Here is a 22,650-nt window from a genome sequence, read left to right as displayed (position 1 = left end):
GTGGAAAAAAGCAGAAACCAAGACTTTAAAGTGTAGATAAACTGTGTATTATATAAATGCATATATACGTACAGAAAAAATGCTGCACATGGTAAAAATATATATCAGGAGAAGAGGTAAATTTTCAGTCCTTTCCCTTATATATATCTGTTTCACAGATTTTTCTAATTTGATCATGTGCTGTTGTGTTCAGAAAACATCTTTTTATTTGGAAATACATATTATATAGTGTCCAAAGACACACTACTAAAATTTTTATTCCTTAGGGTCTTTTTCTGTGCATAATTTGTCTTTCATGCTTATATATATATATATATGTATTCTCGTACAGATACATGCTTATGATTCTGTTTCGTGGTCATCTAACATAATTGAGGAAGAAGTCATTCTGTGTAAATGAGCTTTGCAGATGAAAAGCTTTCAGTTTCAGTTGAAGCTTAACAATTAAATGGCCAAAAGCATTGGATGAGTAGCATTCTAAACTTGACTATTCTGATTTCTTAATTTTATCAGACATATCATTGTTAATAAGCTTTCTCTCCTTGCACAAGTGATTGTAAAATCACTTAGAAAGAAGGGTCTTTTGCCTGGATTCTTGTGCAGACTCCTTAAACCTCATGGGGCTTTTCCTCAGATACAAGGAAAAAGAATAGAAAGGGTGAACAGAAGGGGAAACGGTGAAAACGTTTTCTGCTTCCCACTCGTGATTCTCCCATCTCAAAAACCCTGACGTGGCTTAGGTTTTTACAAGGTTATGTAGGCTTTATGTCCTAACTGCTGCCCTGCAACCTCAACATTTGGGACCTCGGTCCCTACTCTCATTGCCTGCTTGTTGCATCTTCCTGCTTTCCCTCGCCTGTTGATTTGGGTGACAGGAGGATAAAGGAAGCTTACTCCCTCATTAGCAAGGCTGTGACGTCAGAGAAATAGTTATTTATTTCTGTGTTGGAACTCTGAATGCAGTTTCCTGTAACAGCATCATTAAAAATGGTATTAGATACTGTAATAATATTGAGATCATGGATGATTTGTGGACTGATCTGAGCATCTCATCACCATTTATGACATTTGACAAGGGAAATAAGTTCTGGGTTACAAAGACATTTAGTAACACTTTTTAAAAAATTGAGTACTGCTTGGATTTTATTCTCCTCTAATTCGGTGCTGTCTTTAGGAGATGGTGTAGAAGATGTTAGCTGTTATTTCTCTCATTGCTTGTGTGTTTTCCTGTAGCAGTCTTCTTTTCCCTTTTAGATTTATGACTGCTATTTTTAGGGGGTTCGGAAAATCAGATGCTCCAGTCTGTTAGATTTCTAAATTCACCCAGTAGCCAACTTTGATTAGGAATTCTAAGATGTTTTCTGATGAAAGAGGCATATCTTAGTACAACAATCATGCCCTTAATTTTGTTTCCTCAGAGTCTTTTTCAATTATTGTTTCTGGATCTCATTCTGGCTATTTGGGGTTGTCAAATAAATGATTTGGATAAGTGAAGCATTAGTATATTTAATATGAAATCATTATTCCTTTTCACTTTTTTTAATTGAGAAATAATTGACTAGTAACATTATATTAGTTTCAGGTGTACAAATAATAATTTGATATTTGTATATATTGCAAAATGATTGCCAATAAGTCTAGTTATTAACATCCATCACCAATACATAGTTACAAGATCTTTTTTCCCCTTTTCCTCCCTTTTAAGATCTGCTCTCTTAGCAACTTCCATATATATAATAATCCCTTTCCATTATGGAACTTAAGTGCTCATTTAATAAGATTGGTGCTCATTGAAAAGATACATGAACGTATCTTTTTTTTTTAATTAATTAATTAATTTATCTTTGGCTGCGTTGGGTCTTCATTGCTGTGTGTGCGCTTTCTCTAGTTGTGGTGAGCGGGGGCTACTCTTGATTGCAGTGTGCGGGCTTCTCATTGTGGTGGCGTCTCTTGTTGCAGAGCATGGGCTCTAGGCCCCCGGCCTTCAGTAGTTGTGGCATGCAGGTTCAGTAGTTGTGGCACGCAGGTTCAGTAGTTGTGGCTCGCGGGTTCAGTAGTTGTGGCTCGCGGGCTCTAGAGCGCAGGCTCAGTAGTTGTGGCGCATGGGCTTAGCTGCTCCATGGCATGTGAGATCTTCCCGGAGCAGGGATCAAACCTGTGTCCCCTGCATTGGCAGGCGGATTCTTAACCACTGCACCACCAGGGAAGTCCCTGTGAATGTATCTTTAGTTGCAGAAATAAAGTATTTACCTTCGTGCTTTTATCTATCAGAAACTATTAATGAAGTATCACTACCAATTGAATTTGAAATATTTTTTAGCCTTTTCTTATTTTTTAATCCTGTGGATCCTTATGCTGAACCAAACCATTATTAAATTTTCATTCTGTTATGATTTGACTATTGTGTTAAGAACTATAATATTTCTATTAATAAGATGTCTTGACATCAAGTTTAACTTTATTTCTCTCTCTTTTAGGTAAAGAATAGAGTATATCAAGGTAAATATTCAGGCTTATTTTGTTATTTGTACTATTCCCTCAGTATTGGTATTTGATATGAGTTTTGTGTAAGCTAAAAGTAGATATGGTGACTTCTGATCTCTGATTGACTTACTAACTCTTGAACATTTTACTAATCCTAGGTTGCTAGCTTAGATGACAGAGTAGATGGAGATGCTAGTAGATGAGATAGGAGTTGAGGTGGCAGCAGGGAGAAGAGGATTCGGCTTGGGCAGATTGACTTTGAATGTTGAACTAGTGCAATTTATTACCTGTGAACAGTGTTCCTGTGCTAATGGTTTATTCAGTACAGTAAATATGTATTTAAGTAGATAATTTGAGGAATAGAGATACGTCAATATGCTGGCATTTTCTGTTTCTGTTTACAAATGGCATATATTTGAAATGACCCCATTTTCTGAGAAGAGCAGTGCTCATGAAGGGGAAAGACATTGAGCTAAAACATTTTACTGTATTTCCTGTCTTTGAAATAAGTTTAAATTGGAATCTCATTGAAGTAAGGGTTCTTATTATGTTTTTCTTAAATTTTAATATTTTTACACCCTTAATGCTGTTAACTACAGTTTGCTTTTTAAAGGCATAATAGTTACGCTGAGTTCATTTCCCTCAGAGTGCCAGATAGCATGTTTTTGCTGCTAATGCATTGGGTAATTCAATTTTTGATGATTTTATGGATTTCCCCCCCTTTTTAGTCACTGAACAGCAGATTTCTGAGAAGTTGAAGAATATCATGAAAGAAAATGCAGAACTTGTACAAACATTATCAAGTTATGAGCAGAAGGTATTAATTATTCTTTTAGTTTTTTTCCCCCTGTGGTTCCAGCTCGAATTATTTCCTCCTGTCTTACAGTTCAGTTGTTATGGTGTTTTTAAGTCATATTTAAAAATTTTTTTTATCTCTTACAAACTATCCAAATGTGAAGCAATCATCATATGTGTAAAGTACTGCTTTCTTCTCTGAGGGATCTCCTATTTGGAGATAAGTTTTTTTTTTTCTTTTGGCTGTGTGGCCCGACATGTGGGTTCTTCCCTGACCAGGGATCGAACCTGTGCCCCCTGCAGTGGAAGTGCAGAGTCTTAACCACTGAACCACCGGGGAAGTCCTGGAGATAAGTTTTGGTAGCACTATAATTTATGTTTCTAAATTTTGAATGCTTTATTTTATTTAGATCAAGGAATCAAAGAAGCATGTTCAAGAAACCAAGAAACAAAACATGATTCTCTCTGACGAAGCAATTAGATTTAAGGTAAAAATCCCTTCTCTTTTTTGAGATTACATTCTAAAGACAAAAGAAAAATAATGAGTAATTATTATTAATACCTTTTTTTGTAGGATAAAATCAAGAATCTTGAAGAAACTAATGAAATGCTGGGTGACACAGCTAAAAGTTTGCGTGCTATGTTAGAATCTGAGAGAGAACAGAATGCGAAGAATCAGGACTTGGTGAGAGTTTTGCTGTTATGTGTTACTGTAAATTGGCTTTTGAACTATTTTGTAGGTTGGGTGAGATGAACTCTGCATTTTCCCGTGCTTTAACTAGAATAATATTGGGAGTCAGGGAAGTTGAACCTACTTCTATGCATTTTCGTGGAATTTTAAATGCTAATACCCCAAGTTATTAATTTTACAGGCCTCGGAAGTATTTTTGTCCTCAGCCCTGGGTAATTTTCATATTGCTTGGCTCTGCCCTTTGAAACATGTAGAGCAAATAAGAAATAGTTGCCCCTTTGAGTGGTCTTAGTAGTTTGTTTTGATTTGTTTTTGCATGGTTCTTTTCTAAAAATAAACTTTAAATGCTAAAACAGTTTTTTTTTTTAATTTAATTAATTTATTTATTTATCTTTGGTTGAGTTGGGTCTTCGTTTCTGCGTGCGGGCTTTCTCTAGCTGCGGCGAGCGGGGGCCACTCTTCATCGCGGTGCGCGGGCCTCTCACTATCGCGGCCTCTCTTGTTGCGGAGCACAGGCTCCAGACGCGCAGGCTCAGTAGTTGTGGCGCACGGGCCTAGTTGCTCCGCGGCATGTGGGATCTTCCCGGACCAGGGCTCGAACCCGTGTCCCCTGCATTGGCAGGCGGATTCTTAACACTGCGCCACCAGGGAAGTCCCTAGAACAGTTTTTGGATTACATAAAAGTTGGAAAGATAGTAGAGAGGGTTCCCATGTATTGCACACCCAGTTAAGCTTGATCAGCTGGCTGAGGTAGTATTTGCCAGGTCTCTCTGCTATGAAGTTACCCTTTTTCCATCCCCTGCATATTGTGCTCTTTGGAGGGAAGTTACTGTGCACAACCCACAGTTACAGAGTGAGGAGTTATGCTCCATCTCCTCGACACATTCCTTGATAAATTGTGGAATTCTGTATCTGAGATTTGGCTCTTCCCCCTCAAGTCCAGCCATTTTTAGTTTAGCAAGAGAATTTTTAAGGGACCTTGGGATTTTTGTCTCTACCACTAGGAAAAATCACTGATTTGAACTGGTTTACTTGAATTTTTTTTCATTTTCTTTCCTTTGACTTTCTTGTCTCGTCATGTACCACATTATTTCATAACTAGGAAAGTTGTGGATGGTATGAAATATTTATGTCTTCAGTATTTTCTTTCCTCATGTCTTTACATTGTTGACTTTTCTCCTAGGCCAAGACTGGATCATCTGCTTTTACCTGATATCTAGGGGATGGCTCTGGGATGTGTTTTGTTAATGTTTCTTCTTTTTATCATATATCCCAGTGTTTCTACTGAAATTCTAATACATTTTTGTGTTCTTTTTCCCCATGGCAGATATCAGAAAACAAGAAATCTGTAGAGAAGTTAAAAGATGTTATTTCAATGAATGCCTCAGAATTTTCAGAGGTAAAGCGCTCTACACTTCCTGCAAGATATATTAATATGATGTCTTGGTATTTCGAGGAGCAAACATTTGATGTGTGCTAGAAAATGCAAAAGACAAAAACCGTATGTCTAATTGGGAAAGTAACTTTTTTTGTGTTTTTCTTTGGAATTATTGCACTAATAGGAGTGTTTTGCATTAGGTTCAAATTGCCCTTAATGAAGCTAAACTTAGTGAAGAGAAAGTGAAGTCTGAATGCCATCGCGTTCAAGAAGAAAATGCTAGACTTAAGAAGAAGAAAGAGCAGGTAACGGAACGTTAACGTCATAGATTATGTAAACTAGAAAACCAAATATCATTACCTCTTGAATATCTTTTCTTGGATATGGTTTTTAAGGAAATGAAGTATGTATGCAGGATTCAATTTTTAGATATGCAGAGTTTAAACTGCGCTTCCCAAATTGAGTGCATGTGTACATTCTCCATCTGTTCTAGGTTTTCTGTTCTTTTGTACAATTCCTTGCAGCTATCAGAATGTTTAGTCTTTGTCTCATCCAGCACCAGCCAATTATTAACTTGAATAGCCTCAAGAGGGTGATGGACTTGCTTCTTAGGCCAAAGAATTAGGTATTTATTAGCCTCCTTTGAGCAGTTACTGTTTCTCTGACCAAGGGATGGTTACATGATCTGGAGTCTGGACTTGGTAGGCAGTGAGACGTGCCCTTCTGTTCCTACTGGAAGTGAATTATTTGAACTGGCTGCAATTTCCTGAAGGATGCAATGCACTAGATCAGTGTCCTTGATGGCTCTTAGGTTCTCACTGCAGTTCTAAGGGATGGAGTCACTCTCCCCTCTCCCTTAACCAAGGCCATAGTATAGTCCCTAATGACGAGCCAAGGAGAAGCATGGCTCCCTGCTTCCCTGGCTCATTTTTTGTGGTCTTGCTGTCTCCAGTGCAAAAGCCATAACGTTTAGAAATTCATGTGTTTTAACTTTCCAGTTGCAGCAAGAAATCAAAGACTGGAGTAAATCACATGCTGAGCTCAGTGAACAAATCAGATCATTTGAGAAGTCTCAGAAAGATTTGGAAGTAGCTCTCACTCACAAAGATGATAATATTAATGTGAGTTCATTCTCCTGAATACATGCTTAATTCTCATGAATTCTCATGAATCTGGGTAATTGAAATTGAGAGGCTCATTCTAATAAATATCCTTTTGCTTCTTTTCTAGGCTTTGACTAATTGCATTACACAGTTGAATCAGTTAGATTGTGAATCTGAATCTGAGGGTCAAAATAAAGGAGGAAATGAATCAGATGAATTAGCAAATGGAGAAGTGGGAGGTAAGATTGGTTTCAGGGAGGTTGGACCTCTTTTTGCCTTCTAGTCTCTAAGTACACTGATGCCTTTTTCAGCGGTCTGAATTTCCTCTTTCGGGTTAAAGCTGTAGACGCCTGTCACTGAATTTGTACAGTTGGCCCTCCGAATCTGTGGGTTCAAATCCGTGGATTCACCCAACTGCAGTTTAAAAATATTTGGAGAAAAAAAATTCCAGATAGTTCAAAAAAGCAAAACTTCAGTGTGCTGCATGCCAGCAGCTGTTTACGTAACATTTACATTGTATAAGGTATTATAAGAAACTTAGAGATGAAGTATGTGGGAAGATGTGTGTAGGTTATATGCAAATGCTGTGCCATTTTATATAAGGGACTTGAGCATCCACGGATTTTGGTTTCCTGTGGGGGGCGGGGGAGGGGTCCTGGAGCCAGTCTCTTGTGGCTACCAAGGGACGACGGTACAGGTCTGTATGCGTGGGGCAGAGGTGGGCTGCTGGCTTGCGGTTCAGCAGTAGGCACGCACTGGAGCCAGAGCGGCAGCAGTCCTGCCTCCCAGCTCTGTGTGCCGAACACTCCTCAGTAGGAGAAACTGCTTTCTGAACTTCATGCTTCTCATTTCTGTAGCTCTGTGGTGTTAGGGCCACAACCAGTTTCAAAAGTACCGAGTGGTTGGAGCCGTAAACTTAACTAAGCAGTTGGAGTGGAGGCTAAAGGGAAAGAGTGTTTACTGATGAGAGAAATGTTTGTAGACACTCTATCCCAAGTTGGATATTGTTCACATTGTGGGTGTTTTAAACTACACCTGGTAGCCGATTCAAGGGGAGAGCAGAGGAATGAGTCTCTCTAAATAAGATATTTGACTAGGGGCTGGTAGATCGGAGAGAGAAGAAAGAGCTTTGCTTCACATATCCCTTCTTGCTCAAGTACAGCATGGATAATATTTTTATTGTACAAACTGGGAATTCGTTTTTTCAACCTAAGTTTGCACATCTCTTAAAAGTCAAATAGCTGAATCCGTTCTTTTGGTTAGTTTGTTCTTTCATTGAATGTTTGAACATGATAATTGTTTGGGGGAAATCAAGAAAATATAGTTAAACAGCAAGGAAGGAAAGAGCACTGAAATCCTTTTGTTTTTTAGGTGACCGGAGTGAGAAGGTGAAAAAGCAGATTAAGCAGATGATGGACATTTCCCGGGTATAATCCTTTTTATAGAGTACTATAAGTGCCTGTGAATTCTTACTATGCCTCACTTTTAAGACTGTTTCTCTCTTCTGCAAATTTTAGACACAGACTGCAATATCAGTAGTTGAAGAGGATCTAAAACTTTTACAATTTAAACTTAGAGCCTCCATGTCCACTAAATGTAACCTGGAAGGTAGGTTGCTTCTTGAAAAGAAATTGCCACTGGAAAAATAAAGAGTGGCTTCCTGTTTGCATGTTCTCACCCCTCTTAACGCTGGCCTCTTCAGCAAGTTCTCCAGTTCTTGTGCACACAAAGTGCAAATGTTTTATCCCTTACAGACCAAATAAAGAAATTAGAGGAGGATCGCAGTTCTCTGCAGTCTGCCAAAGCTGTACTGGAAGATGAATGCAAAACACTGAGGCAGAAAGTGGAGATTCTGAATGAGCTCTATCAGCAGAAGGAGATGGCTCTGCAAAAGTAAGGTTTTCGTGGTTCATTGTTAACAATATTGTCATCTAACTAAATGTCTGTACTACTGTAGATAATCTTGTCTTTTTTAAAGACTGTTTATAGTTTTTTCTGTCTATAATTAGTATAGATTTGTCTTTCTTCCTTTCTACCTTGTTTCCCATAACTTGCAATTTTTTTTTTTCCATTTTAACTAATTGTCAGCAATTATTGCCTGTAATTTACTTGAAGCATAGTAGTTATTGGTACTAACAGTTGCTGTTCTGGAAGTGCTTCTTTTGACGACTCATACCCTTTCTGAGGCTCCACCACTTACTCCACTTTTCTTTCACTGTTGTTAGTTACGTCATTCTGATTTGTCTTGCATTTGTTCTACTAGTTTTTAATATAGCCTTTAAAAGTCCTGAGTGATTTGTATGACATGATTTTAAATAGAATAAATACTTCAAAAGGAGTATTTAGTTACTGACAGTATTGTAAGTTTTGGACTTAATATAGTCAATATTCAGACTATACATATATAATATGTAATTGTGGCAAGGTTGTTGGGAGTTTTGAATATAGAAATGCTTGTTTCATCCTCGGAGCAACTTATGAGATAGGTACAATTATTATTTGTATATTCAGTATAGGAGGCTGAGGCTCAGAGAGACTAAGTAACTTACCCAATATCACATCGTAGTGAAGCAGGGCCTTGTACTAGGTTTTTCTGACTCTGTAGCACATGCCCCTAACTTTTTAACTGCATGTGTTCTAAATGACAACCATATGGAAACCATAAAAAAAAAAAAAAAAACCTGTTTCATGTGTACGTTTAGGTATTAATCTTTTGAAATATACATCTCAAATTTGGAGTTAGATATCTTTTGAAAGATATACTTTCATAGTTCAAGTTCTCTCCACCAAAAATACCTGAATCCTCTAAAATAGTTTATTGGTGGCAGTTGCTATTTGTGTTTGCTCCTATACTTCACTCTTTGGCATTTATAGCAGTCTATGAGCAGGCTTATTTTGCTAAGCAAATTTAATCTTTTTCATATGCTTAGGTTGCTATTGCCAGATGCCATTAAACATTGGAACCATACCACTAACTTTTTCTCTGATTCTTTGCTCACCAAGAAATTAGTTTAGATTTTCCAAGTTTTATTCAGGCCAGCTCTAAATACCTGACTTGCTTCAGATAAATATTTCCCATTTCATTATTTATTATTATTTTTTAAAAAGCACTTCTCTGGGGACTTCCCTGGTGGCTCAGTGGATAAGACTCCACACTCCCAGTGCAGGGGGCCTGGGTTCGATCCCTGGTCAGGGAACTAGATCCCACATGCGTGCCGCAGCTAAGAGTTCGCATGCCACAACTGAGGAGCCCACGAGCCACAACTAAGGAGCCCGCCTGCCACAACTAAGACCCCACACCGCCAAATAAATAAATAAATAAATATTGAGGGGAAAAAGGCACTTCTCTGCCACCAGTAGTCATCTGAATCACCTAAATGGCAATTGTCTTTCTTTATGATATAGTCAGTGTGGCACTATTTTATTCAACTCCTCCAGCATCCATTCAGTCACCATGTCAGGGCACAAGTTGCACGCACTTCATTCCCCAAAGCCACTGTGTGTGCTCAGGCCCAAGTCATCTTTTCTGCCAGCCCTTAACTAATCACCTATCTCCAGTTTCTCTTTCTTATACCTCTTCTTCCAGGTCTACAGCTGCTAGAAGGAACTTTCTAAAATACAAGTCCTTGTGTATCATCATGTGGTTTAAAATCTGTCGAGGAGGCCCCCCCCCATTGCCTTCAGGGTCAATTTCCGACTGTTTGGCAGGCACACAGGGCCCCTCAGCTGTCCTGAGCTGCCTCTCCAGGTGCATTTCCTGCAGCTCCTTCTGATGCTGCCTGACCTGCAGCCTGACCTGACCACAGTTCCTTCATGCCACTCTGAGCTTCTGTGTAGTTATGCATGCTGCTTTTTCTGTAGTAAAAATGTCCTTTTACATTATTTCCACCTGGCAATCTCCTGCCTACTCAAATGTTTATGTTCCTTAAAATCTTTTCTAGAGTGAGTTGTGGCATAAATAAATAAATAGGTGAGTACTCATTTTTTCCTTATAATGTAATTCCTAAATGTATATTTAGGTTTAAATCTACATATTGGTATTTGCTTTCTATTTGATGGCCTGTTCTATGTTCCTTTTTCTCTTTTTTCTGTCTTTTGGATTATTTGAATATTTTTAATAATTCTGTTTTTCCCCTGTGTAAGCTTGGTAGTTATTGGTTGCTTTACTTGTCTTCATATACTTACCCTAAAGACCACAGCATGTATCCTGGACTTACTCAGTCAATAGATTTACCTCTTTATGGGCTTTAACTCCCTCCTGAGTTAAGATGCTCCTGCATTTTAATTCTTTGTATACTTAAACTCCACAAGATATTTTCATTGTCTATTACAGTGCTTCCCGGCCAGTATTCACTTGATTTACACACATATTTATACAAGCATACCTGGGTTTATTGCGCTTTGCTTTATTGCACTTTGCAGATACTGCATTTCTTACACATTGAAGGTTCATGGCAACCCCGTGTCAAGCAAGTCTTTCGGCACCATTTTTCCAACAGCATTTGCTCACTTTGTGTCTCTGTCACATTTTGGTAATTCTTGCAGTATTTCAGACTTTTTCGTTATTATATTTGTTATGGTGATCTGTGATCAGTGATCTTTAATGTTACTTTAAAGATTATGAAGGCTCAGATGATGGTTAGCATATTTCAGCAGTAAAGTATTTGATAGTTAAGACTTGTATGTTGTTTTTCAGACATAATGCTATTGCACACTTTATAATAGACTACAGTATAGTGTAAACATAACTTTTACATGCACTGGGAAACCAGAAAATTCCGAAACTCGCTTTCTTTCCCTGCTTTACTGTGGTGGGTCTGGAACTGAACCTGCAGTATCTCTGAGGTCTGCCTGTAGTTCCTGTAGTTCTTTATCCTCTCCTACACCTTTGGTCTTCCATTTGGGATCACTTTCATTCTACTTGAAGAATGTCCTTTAGTGACAGATTTCATCAACTTTGTGTGAAAATGTCTTTATTTTGACTTCATTTTTTAAGGCTATTCTGCTGGCTCTGGGATTTTTGCAGTTATTTAATTCCAGCACTTTAAAGATAACCAGTTAGTTTCTGGTTTTGAAGTTTCTTTAAGGAATCCAGTATCACTCTTATTTTCCCTGTTCAGATGTCTCACCCCTGCTGTTGCTGCCGTTAAAAGTTCTCTTTTGGTGTTTCAGCAGTTTTATTGGGAGGTGCCTAGGTGTGGATGTTTTTGGTTTGTGTTTCTCTTCTCCTTCCCCTCCCCTTCCCTAACTGTTTTGCATTTATGCTGTTTGAGGTCATCAGCACCTCCTGAATTTTTGGGTCTCTCTCCATATGTTGATTCTGCCTCATTCTCTCTTCTTCTGAGATTCCATTTAAACCTTTTTTTAAGTAATTTCCCCTATGTCTGCTACATTCTTATCTATATTTGCTTCATTCTGGATTTTTTTTCTGACCTGTCTTCCAGTGTGCTACCATCTCACTTCAGTTATCAAATCTGCTACTAAAATCATTCATTGAGTTCTTAATTCCAGTTACTGTGTTTCAGTTTTGTAGTTTCTAATCCTTTGCTGAAATTTGTAATCTTGACACTTTTGCTTCCATGAATATATAAGGCACAGTTATTTTAAAGTCTGTGTGATAATTCCATTATGTGGATCCTTGATGGGTCATTCCTCTTGTCTTTTAGATTTTAATCACAGTGTCTTGTGGGGTGCCTAGACAGTTTTGATTGAGTGGCAAACATTGTAGAGGGAATTGGAGGCCTAGAATCGTGTTGTTTTCCTAGAGAAAAGATTTGAGTTTATTTCTAGCAGATGGTCATTATTTTAATCCAGTCAGCAATAGAGGTCATTCAGAAATGGCTTAGTTCCGGACTTCCCTGGTGGCACAGTGGTTAAGAATCCGCCTGTCAATGCAGGGGACACGGGTTCGAGCCCTGGTCCGGGAGGATCCCACATGCCGTGGAGCAACTAAGCCCATGCGCCACAACTACTGAGCCTGCACTCTAGAGCCCGCGAGCTACAAGTGCTGAGCCCGCATGCCACAACTACTGAAACCAGCATGCCTAGAGCCTGTGCTCCGCAACAAGAGAAGCCACTGCAATGAGAAGCCTGCGCACCTCAACAAAGAGCAGCCCCCAGGCTTCCCTGGTGGCGCAGTGGTTGAGAGTCTGCCTGCCAATGCAGGGGACACAGGTTCGAGCCCTGGTCTGGAAAGATCCCACATGCCGCAGAGCGACTGGGCCCGTGAGCCACAACTACTGACCCTGCGCGTCTGGAGCCTGTGCTCCGCAACAAGAGAGGCCGCGATAGTGAGAAGCCTGCGCACCGCGATGAAGAGTGGCCCCCGCTTGCCGCAACTAGAGAAAGCCCTCGCACAGAAACAAAGACCCAACACAGCCATAAATAAATAAATAAATAGATAGATAGATAAATAGATAAATAAATAAATAAATAGTTAGATAGCAGCCCCCGCTCGCCACAACTAGAGAAAGCCTGCACGCAGCAACAAAGACCCAATGCAGCCAAAAAAAAAAAAAAAAGGTCTTAGTTCCTTCAAAGGACACTGCATTGCTCATTTGGTACTCCAAGTGCACAGCTCTTTCTAGCCTCAACCTAAAGCCCAGGGCTTTTACTAGGGTCCCTCTCACTGGTAGCCCTGAGCTCCATCATTTTCTGTGCAGCAAGAAATCTTTTGAAAACTCTGTTCAGTAGCCTCCTTATATCTCTACATTGTCTTAAGTGCATGGGTGAACCTAGGGGAAAAGTGGCTTCAGATGCCAGGCTTATTTGTATTTCTGAGATTCCTTTTTTTTTTTTTTTTTTTACTAGATCTTGGCCTCATATATTAGCTTACTAGCTAATATATTAGCTCTCTGATGCCTTCAAGCATGTTCTTTATATTTTTGTCGAATGTTCTATTTGTTTTCAGTGTTCTCAGACTAACTCATTCATTCCTGGAAGCAAAATTCTCTCTGATCTTTTTTCAAGACCCAGTTTTCTCACATCTCTTCCTGAGTCAGGGATTGTTCTGTTGTTAGGTACATCGTTTACACATTAAACTGCGAACTCAGTGTGGGGATAGTACTTTGCCCATATTTTTATCTTTAGCATCTTACTAGGTAAAGTATATTATAGCTATTCATAAGACATATGCTGAGTATTGAATGGACAATAACAAAAGAATATACAACCCTTTTTCTCTTTGATTACTAACTGTTTTTACTATAGCTCTTCTGATTATGCTTCTGTTTCATAGAAATTGTTTCAAGTTTCTTTTGAATCAGAACTATGGTCAAAGAAGTACGAGGGTAACAAGAAAATAGCATTTTAAAACCATGTTGCTACCATTGCAATCTCTGTTATAGTAGATTGATATCTTGAGCTCCAAGGTTAGTAGGTTAAAACCAGTTTCCCGTAGATGATACTCTGATTATGGGACAGCTTAGATTCTTTTTCTATCCAGTAGACATGGCCAATTCTAAGATTTTTCTCTTTCCTTTAATCATAATTCTATTGAAGTAGGCAGTAGGAGTCCCACATCTGAAGTGTGGAATTAATCTGTGGTTAATTGCACAATTAGAAGACGTTCTAAAAGGCTTTTTGGGGGCTAATTATCATGGTACCAGCCTTGGATTGAGAAATAGTCCTTCCAAGATTGAAGTAAGAGAAGTAATTACAGGTCTTTCCATGGCAGAAATAAGAGCAATAATTATCCCCTGCTCTATCCTAGTAAGTTTAATTGTGTTAAGTTGATCAGCCCTGGCTTTCCACATTGAAGTAAAATGAGCTTTCATTGTCTCAAACACAGGAAACTTGCCCATGGGGCACAGAGTGTTTTTTCCATTTGTTTGTTTCATTTACTAGTGAGTAGAGAATTATGAGGAGAAGTTTAAAAATGCAGGTGATTTGCCAACAGGCCAGAGTTTGATTTTTATCCCTAAGTGGCAGGTTTGAATTCCTTCCTATGACTTGTTTGTATGTGTGTTTTAGAGAGGATGGGAAGTAACAAGGAGGCATTCAGACAGACGGCTGGGAAAGCAAGAGAAACACTTTCATTTGACAACTGATTTTATCTTAGGAAATTGAGTCAAGAAGAGTATGAGCGGCAAGAAAGAGAGCAGCGGCTGTCAGCTGCAGATGAACAGGCGGTTTTGGCGGCAGAGGAAGTGAAAACGTACAAGTGAGTTCAGCTTCTAAGGAGGGTGTCAGTGGCTGATGAAACTACTGTTGGCTTTTTAAAAAAAAAACTGTTTTACACTGTGTAGAACAAAATGGCACCAGAAGCAGAAATAAGTGGTCAAAACATTTAATTAACATGAGAAAAAATAAATTTTAAGCTAACAAAGGAAAAATTGTTAAATTAACAAAAATTTCCTTACACCCAATACTGACAAGACTGTAAGGGAAATTGGTTCATGCCAACAGTTCTGAGTGGTTTTATATATCGGAGAAATTCTTTTTGGAAGGCAGTTTGCAGTATGATGTATTTAAAAACCATTAAAATGATCATGCCGGGGCTTCCCTGGTGGCGCAGTGGTTAAGAATCCACCTGCTAATGCAGGGGACATAGGTTCAAGCCCTGGTCCGGGAAGATCCCACGTGCCATGGAGCAGCTAAGCCCGTGTGCCACAACTACTGAGCCTGCGCTCTAGAACCCGCGTGCAGCAACTACTGAGCCCACATGCCACAACTACTGAAGCCCACATGCCTAGAGCCTGTGCTCCGCAACAAGAGAAGCCACTGCAATGAGAAGCCCTTGCACCGCAACAAAGAGTAGCCACCACTCACTGCAACTAGAGAAAGCCTGCACGCAGCAAAGACCCAATGCAGCCAAAAATATAATTAATTAATTAATTTTTAAAAAATGATCATGCCATTTGATAGACCCAGTAATCATAGCTCTGGGAAATTTTCTGTGGATATAATTAAAGGAAGAAAAAGCTTTTTGGAGAAAAATATTTATAGCAGGATTGTTTGAGAACATATTGAGCAGTTAAGGAAATTATAAGGTATCAGTTCAGAATCTCCAGCTATTAAATAATAAGGAAGGAAATTATGCAGTATTAGTTTTGATCACAGTGTACTCTTATTACAGCCATGTAGAATGTGTTTTTATACATATGGATGAAGTCTGAAAGGGTACAGCTGTAGCTGTTAGAGTAAAGGGAACATGGCGAGATTGTTTAAAATATTGTTCAGTTGTGCTCTAAATGATCAAAGCAAGTTTAATTCTTAGGCGGAGAATTGAAGAAATGGAGGAAGAATTACAGAAGACAGAGCGCTCATTTAAAAACCAGGTAGTAATTATACTGCCCTACAGCAGCAGACTTCTTTGCTTTCTAATACATATTATTATAATGAATCTCTGAACATATTTTTTGATGTGTTATCTTTTTCAGATCGCTACTCATGAGAAGAAAGCTCACGATAACTGGGTAAGATTTTTTTTTTTCTTTTCTTTATTTTGTGTGTTGTCTACCACAGCTTATTTTGGATATTTTTTTTCTCCAATAGCTCAAAGCTCGTGCTGCAGAAAGAGCTATAGCTGAAGAGAAGAGAGAAGCTGCCAACTTGAGACACAAGTATGTGATTTTAAAACATATTTTCAGTGTGTTTTAGAGTCTCTAAAGGCTGTGCTGTGTGGTATCCAATAAGGAATTAATTTTCTATTTCATATTTAAATCCATTCTTTCTCTATATTCAAGATTACTGGAACTAACCCAAAAGATGGCAATGCTGCAAGAAGAACCTGTGATTATAAAACCAATGCCAGGAAGACCCAACACACAAAGCCTTCCACGGAGAGGTAGGGAGCACTTTTAAAGGGCTGCAATCTATTTTTTGGTGAAAAATGTGTTTAAATTACTTTTTATTTCTGAATATGTGTGTAATATTTATGATGCCCTAGAAATTATCCCAAGAACTTAGAAAAAAAAAAGGTTCACTTAAAGTGGTAATTATTGCCCGTTGTCTTCAGGTCCCCTGAGCCAGAATGGCTCTTTTGGCCCATCTCCTGTGAGTGGTGGAGAATGCTCCCCGCCGCTGACAGCAGACCCACCCGCAAGACCTCTGTCTGCTACGCTTAACCGAAGAGAGGTGCCTCGGAGTGAATTTGGTGAGCATTGACGTGTTACCTTGCAGTAAACTGTTTCAAGAGTTTTTTCCTTCTTTGAGAATTCTAATGCAAGCAGCGGTTGAGAATTTGGGTCTGTCCAATATAAAGAAGGAAATTTCTTAATTTTGTCTTGGTGGATAAATAGTCTACTTTAGATTTGCTTTAGAACAAAAAGCATTTATTTATTATTATAACAATACTATTTGTCATGTATAAGTATATATGTAAAACAAATATGTAAATATCATTTATTCTTATTGTTGTTTGTTTCTTTTCAGATTTTTGCTGTGAAGTATAGGCCTTTATCTTTAAACTTCTGTTGAGTTCCTCTCTTGAATAATATAAAAGTAGCCTTAAAACTATATAATTTATGCAGTGTACATCTATTTCTCATTAATGTGAAATGCTATGAGTCTGTTTCTAATCATAAATATGTCTATAATACTTGGTAAGATATGGAAGTCAGATTACATATAGACTGAAAAAACAGCATATACAATTGCCTGTAGCTTGAAGTACCTGAGCGGTGCTATTAACGTGCAAGTCTTTCAAATCCAAGATAGTTCTTACTTTAATTCTTTAAGTTTGTGCATAAATTGTTAGTGATTTCTCCTCATACGTATTGGGAGACCCATTTTAAATTTTGCTTTCTGGGTAGAACTGAAACCTGACCTGTCCACAATTGGTTTCTTCTGAAAAATTCATGCAAGGGCTGTTATTTCTCTCTCAAGGGTCAGTGGATGGTCATCTGAGGCATCTGGGAACCCCTCTGCCTCTGGTAAGGGGCCTAAGTGTGTTCAGAGAGCCTCAGATTGTAGAGGAGGTGGGTAGGGGACTTTGTATTCTTCTTCAGAGAGTATACAAGTCAGAATAAGTCTAAATCAGTCCTCTGGCCTCCCACAGATCCAGAATCTGGTGCAGCTCCCATGATGAACAGTAGCTCAAGAAGCTCTTCCCCCTCTAAGGTGATGGATGAGGGCAAGGTAAATTCTGCAGTCATTTTGAATTGTAATTAGGTATTTCAGGAAACATCTAACTTTTTCTACAACGCCCTCTCTTTGCCTCGTCCATCTCCCTTTTGTGTGTTCTGTTATGTCTGTACCATCTCATTTACTTTTTGAAAAAGTAAACTGTTCTCCAAGAGCCTGAAGGCCCTTCAGTTCCCAGCATTACGTCTTTGGCTGAGCATCCAGTAGCACTAAGTGCTTGTAGGTTGAACTGGGCTTTTTACTTGGTGTATTTCTGGAAAGGATCAGAGGAGCATGACACTCATCTGCTTTGCTTTAAATTGCATGGCAATGCTGACCTTACTGTTGACTTGGAAGTGTTGCTGGGTTGCTGAAGTCTGGTTGGTTGTTTGGTTGGTTGGTTGGTTTTTACTCCTTTTTCCTGTTTTGGCTAGGTGATTAATCTCTTTAGAGCATCTGTTGTAATTAACCTTAAAATGTGAAAAGTCATCACTTCAATTCTGTATTGTGTGCTTCGGTGTTGAGTGCTCTAAGGCAAGTCAGTTCATCGTTTATTGTGTAAATTCATCATTATTACGTACTTGCTTGGAAGTGTGCTATTTAAGAATATCTCCAGTGGTATACCAGGCAAGCCCTATTTTGAATAATCTGAAATTACAGATTAGTAACAGAGGATGTTTGCTATAAGTGAAGTACTGAATAGTGGAAATCTTTAATTACCTGTTGTGGCAGTTCCCAGCAGTAGCCTTGAATTATGTTCACATAAGTGTATTCTCTCGTAACTTGTGTAGCTGCGACAGCTGCTAAGTCCTCTGATCGTACCTCACAGTGCTTTACTGTGTTGACGTCGAGATACGTATTTTCATTATTGAGAATTTCCAACCCAGCTTCCGTAGGGAAGGATGGGTCAGCACCTCACAATGTGAAGGACAGTGTTAGCGGTGAATGGAGGTAGATGCTGGAGCTGTGCCTGCTGAACGTGTACATATAACGTTAGCTCTGCTGGGAAATACCTGTGAGTTCCAGTGCAGGACTCCAGGAATACACGTCGCCTGAGAGCTCCTTGTGTCCCAGGGCAGCCTGGCTAAGACCCAAGGCCCCTTTGAAGTAGCGGACTGACTTCAAAGAGAGTAGAGCCTCCTCTGATAGCGGGGGCAGAGGAGGAAGAGCGCTGGCTTGGAGTCAGGCTGATAGTGGATTCCAGCCCAGCCTCTTAACGTGCTGTGTGACCTTCGGCAAGTTATCTAATACTCTCTGTGCCTCTGTTCCCTCATGTTTAAAGCAAGGTGAGATCTTATTATAACACATGAAAGGAAATTGAAGGTACTCTGAATATTAGCTCTTCTTACGTGTGTAGAAAATGGATTTTTCATTCCCTTTTGTTCTTTCCACTCTTAATGTGGAAAAATGAGCTATTGTGGTGGCGGGAGGGAGGGCCTGCCTAGACGCAGTGTATGGCGTGTATGGTGTGATTGTTAGTTCTTCGTTGGGAAGCACCGCTGTTAACATCCTTTGACAGTCCTCTCGCATCCTCTTCTGTTTGCCTGTACAAGCAATAATATGATTATGGTGGAAGTGTTCACTCTTCTGACATTCTTTGAACCCTCCCGAGCTGTCAGTGGGACAGATAGGAGGGGTAGAGTTTCATTGCCGGAGTTCGCTCTTTGGACAGGTGCCTGACATCTGCTTCATTGGGTTTTAGCGTTTACTGGTGTTGGTGCTTTTATCTGTCATATCCAAGTATTTCAGAACTTTCATTACTTCTCCTTTGCAGGTTAATATGGCTGCAAAAGGGCCCCCTCCTTTTCCAGGGGCACCCCTCATGAGCTCCCCCGTGGGAGGCCCTCTACTACCACCCATTCGATACGGACCACCTCCTCAACTCTGTGGGCCTTTTGGGCCTCGGCCACTTCCTCCGCCCTTTGGTATGATGATTGAATGGTAGTAATGGACTTGTGAAGTGTATTCATCTTTGCACTCTAATCCTAGATAAAATTTTAACAGTTGCTACGCAGGGCTGTGCAATGAAAGGGTAAAGCTGGCTGAGTACATTTGAACTTTTCTGCCAGTTTCTCAGGACACATGGGGTGCTGCATAATCTCCCTATACTGAGATGGGCAGTAGGTATCTCTTGTAGACAAGGGAAAATGGGCTGTTCATAGAAAGTCAGAAATATTATTTCTGCCTATGTTTCTTGAACATCTCTGGCTACATACTAGGCTCTGTTATGGATGGAATTAACTCTCCAAACTCCAAGAGCTCAAGGCGTCCTGTAGGACACATACGTACATGATATGCAACATAAAACTTGTAATCACCATAATGGAAGTATAAGCAACGGGTCACAGAGTATAAAAGAAGGAAAGATTAATCCATCACTCCCCACCTTGGGAATAAACAGGAAGGAAATGTTAAAGAGAAGGTAGAATCTAATAGCTACTAGGTAGAATGTTGCTGAATTTAATTAGGTGGAGCTGGAAGGCCTTTCCCAGCAGGGCAGACACCTTGATTTTGATGGCATATGTAGGTCCATGCTGCCTACTGCATGAGTTTTTAATTGTTACAGTAACAATGGAATTTCCCTTATCAAAATTTACTAACAGTGAAGACCTTATTTCATAATCTATCGTCTTAGTATGATATATAGTACTTCTAAGTACAAATCAAGCTCTTGTGAGATAAAGACAGCAGAATTGTGTTGTCGAAAAAAACCACAAGCTAGGTAGAGCCACGTTTAAATCCAGCCTATGTTGCTTCATGGCTGGCTGGCTACAGGCATGTAACTTAAACTTGCTGAGCCTCAGTTTGCCCCATCTATAAAATGGGGATGCCACCACCTGACTTCCAGGGGTATGAAGAATTAACGATTAACATACATGGAATCATCTAAATTTAGCTATGTTCATATGTAGTTACGTGACTGAATTTTAATTTTTCCAGGTCCTGGTTTGCGTCCACCACTTGGCTTAAGAGAATATGCACCAGGCGTTCCACCAGGAAAACGGGACCTGCCTCTTGACCCTCGAGAATTCTTACCAGGACACGCACCTTTTAGACCTTTAGGCTCTCTTGGCCCAAGAGAGTACTTTATCCCTGGTACCCGATTACCACCCCCAACCCACGGCCCCCAGGATTATCCACCTTCCTCTGCTGCAAGAGACTCACCGGCTTCCGGCTCCAGAGGTGAGCCCCCGCCTGCCTCTCAGAGCACTAGCCAGGGCTGTTCGCAGGCTTTCACACAGAGCCCGTAACTGACCTCGGACTTCTAGTCTGAGAGAAAGTGGACTGTGCGCTGTTCATGACGGTAGAGGATTTTCACTGGCTTCAGAATCCAAAAGTTGATTTTAAAAGGTTTGTTTTTAGAACTAAGCTGCCTTGGCAGTGTGCATTTTTGAGCCAAACAGTTAAAAAATATCATTTCCCCCTCCCAAAATAAAAATCACCTTGTAAGCTAGAGCCTCCTTACAACTTTGAAATGTGCAATAAAGAATACCTGTGTTTTAGTTAATGTATCATATGTAACTGCTAAATGATTTAGAATGTCGTGAAAAATATGAACATTTCCTGTGGAAATGCTATAAGAACATGTATTTCCATTTATTATCCTATTTTTAGTGTACACCAGTTGAATACAGAGCAACAATATTTATAAGCTTGATTTTTAAAAAATATCTGGTCGCAAAGACTGTTACGCTAAAAATGTTTACTAAAAGATTACTAAACTTTTATCTCCCCTCTTGCTGAAGTTCTTTGTAGTAATAGTTCATAAAAATTTGGTTATTAATATTTCCCAAGTGTCTGTTGAGTCATTGTTTTCTCATGAGACTTGTACCATTTTGGAAACATGTAAACTCAAGCTCCCAGAACTGAACATGGTGACCTGGCAGCACACTTCCCTGGCTCACCGCTCATGAGTTCAACCTCAAAGTCACCGGGAAGCACCGCAACTGATATGTTTTCCTTATACTTCAAAGAAGTCAGTGGGCCAATTTGGACAGCATTCACGTGCTTTCTTGTGGCTCTGCCTGGTTGAGAATGGTTTTCTGAGTATGAGTTTACATGTAGCAAGAGTTGTCTGACCTGATGTTCTGTTGCTTTTACCGTTCTTGCGTTAAGGGTGCATAACGGAAAAGTGAAAATGATGTGTCATGACCATAAAAGTAAGAAAATTTCTTTCAAAAAATGTAGAGAGTCTGTTATTTCTCCTATACCTTGCCACTGACTTTCAAGGAATATGGCAAAAAAGGGCAAAGAGTAGGTAATACTATGAGAAAGAATGATTTAGGATTGTGAGACTTGTAACATGCCCTAGGTCAGCAACCATGGGCTGAACTCAGTTCTTTGTTGATTGATCCTACTCCAAAATTCATATTTGAATACTGGCACTTATATTTAAAAATCAGTAAATCTGAGAATCTAGGATTGCAACATACTTGCTATACCCATTACTGCACCAGGTCTTTTAAACAATGTTTCTAAGAACTAACTCACTCACCAGACGCTTTATAGTAACTGTGTAGCACATTTCAAGAAGTTTAAGATTTCAATTAAATCAGAATTATAAAAGGTTGATATTGTTGTTCACGGCTAGATCATAGTCTTGCATTCTCTGAAGTTCTGTGATGTAATGATACTACTGAAATCTGCACCGTGACTTGTCACCTTTAGGATATTTAATCCTCTTAAGAATACCTTATAAAATAAAGCAAATGCTTCACTGTGAAACAAAACTTTTTCTTTATACTAAACTAAAAGATGCCACTTTAGAAAGATATGGACCGTTGAAAGAAGACAACTCTTCCAAAATTCATAACGAATACATAAGGAGTTTTTCAGGAAAAGAGAATTCCATCTCTGTGTCCTGTTTATTATCAAGAATAGAAGAAATTTAAGAGGAAAACTCCATAGTTAACAGCATAGGTTATTTTTAACCATGTAAAATAAAAAGATTAAGTCACAAATACAGCTTTTGAGTATATCAGTCTCTTCAGGACGTGAAATAATGGTGAAGTTAAGATAATTTCAAAATTTAAATAGTATTTAAATATAGATTACACCAGTTAGGAAGATAATATAGTAGCAAAGGTAAATTAAATCTATTTCAACATCAAATCCTGGAGTCTTTCTTTTTCTTT

At 39.2% G+C, this 22,650-nt stretch overlaps 1 protein-coding gene across 4 annotated transcripts in view; it reads left to right on the top strand.

The window, feature by feature from the left end:
* The window catches only part of MIA3 (MIA SH3 domain ER export factor 3), a 79,043-nt gene extending 58,025 nt beyond the window's left edge, over positions 1-21,018 (top strand). For all 4 annotated transcript variants that reach the window (XM_059942091.1, XM_059942085.1, XM_059942082.1 and 1 more), the window contains 20 exons: positions 2,478-2,499; positions 3,213-3,301; positions 3,690-3,767; positions 3,854-3,964; positions 5,298-5,369; positions 5,549-5,653; positions 6,347-6,469; positions 6,579-6,690; positions 7,823-7,878; positions 7,969-8,059; positions 8,206-8,344; positions 14,511-14,612; positions 15,669-15,729; positions 15,832-15,867; positions 15,947-16,014; positions 16,138-16,238; positions 16,410-16,547; positions 17,451-17,530; positions 19,290-19,440; positions 20,456-21,018. In XM_059942091.1, the coding sequence (XP_059798074.1) occupies positions 2,478-2,499; positions 3,213-3,301; positions 3,690-3,767; positions 3,854-3,964; positions 5,298-5,369; positions 5,549-5,653; positions 6,347-6,469; positions 6,579-6,690; positions 7,823-7,878; positions 7,969-8,059; positions 8,206-8,344; positions 14,511-14,612; positions 15,669-15,729; positions 15,832-15,867; positions 15,947-16,014; positions 16,138-16,238; positions 16,410-16,547; positions 17,451-17,530; positions 19,290-19,440; positions 20,456-20,766 (2,046 nt within the window). In that variant the 3' untranslated portion in view covers positions 20,767-21,018. The remainder of the gene's footprint in view (positions 1-2,477; positions 2,500-3,212; positions 3,302-3,689; positions 3,768-3,853; positions 3,965-5,297; positions 5,370-5,548; positions 5,654-6,346; positions 6,470-6,578; positions 6,691-7,822; positions 7,879-7,968; positions 8,060-8,205; positions 8,345-14,510; positions 14,613-15,668; positions 15,730-15,831; positions 15,868-15,946; positions 16,015-16,137; positions 16,239-16,409; positions 16,548-17,450; positions 17,531-19,289; positions 19,441-20,455) is intronic.
* Positions 21,019-22,650: the final 1,632 nt, after the last annotated feature.

This window comes from Balaenoptera ricei, chromosome 1, assembly GCF_028023285.1.
Source record: "Balaenoptera ricei isolate mBalRic1 chromosome 1, mBalRic1.hap2, whole genome shotgun sequence".
Classification (NCBI taxonomy): Eukaryota; Metazoa; Chordata; class Mammalia; order Artiodactyla; family Balaenopteridae; genus Balaenoptera; species Balaenoptera ricei.
Note: the sequence above shows the minus strand (reverse complement) of the source record. Positions and strands in the feature narration are given on the sequence as shown.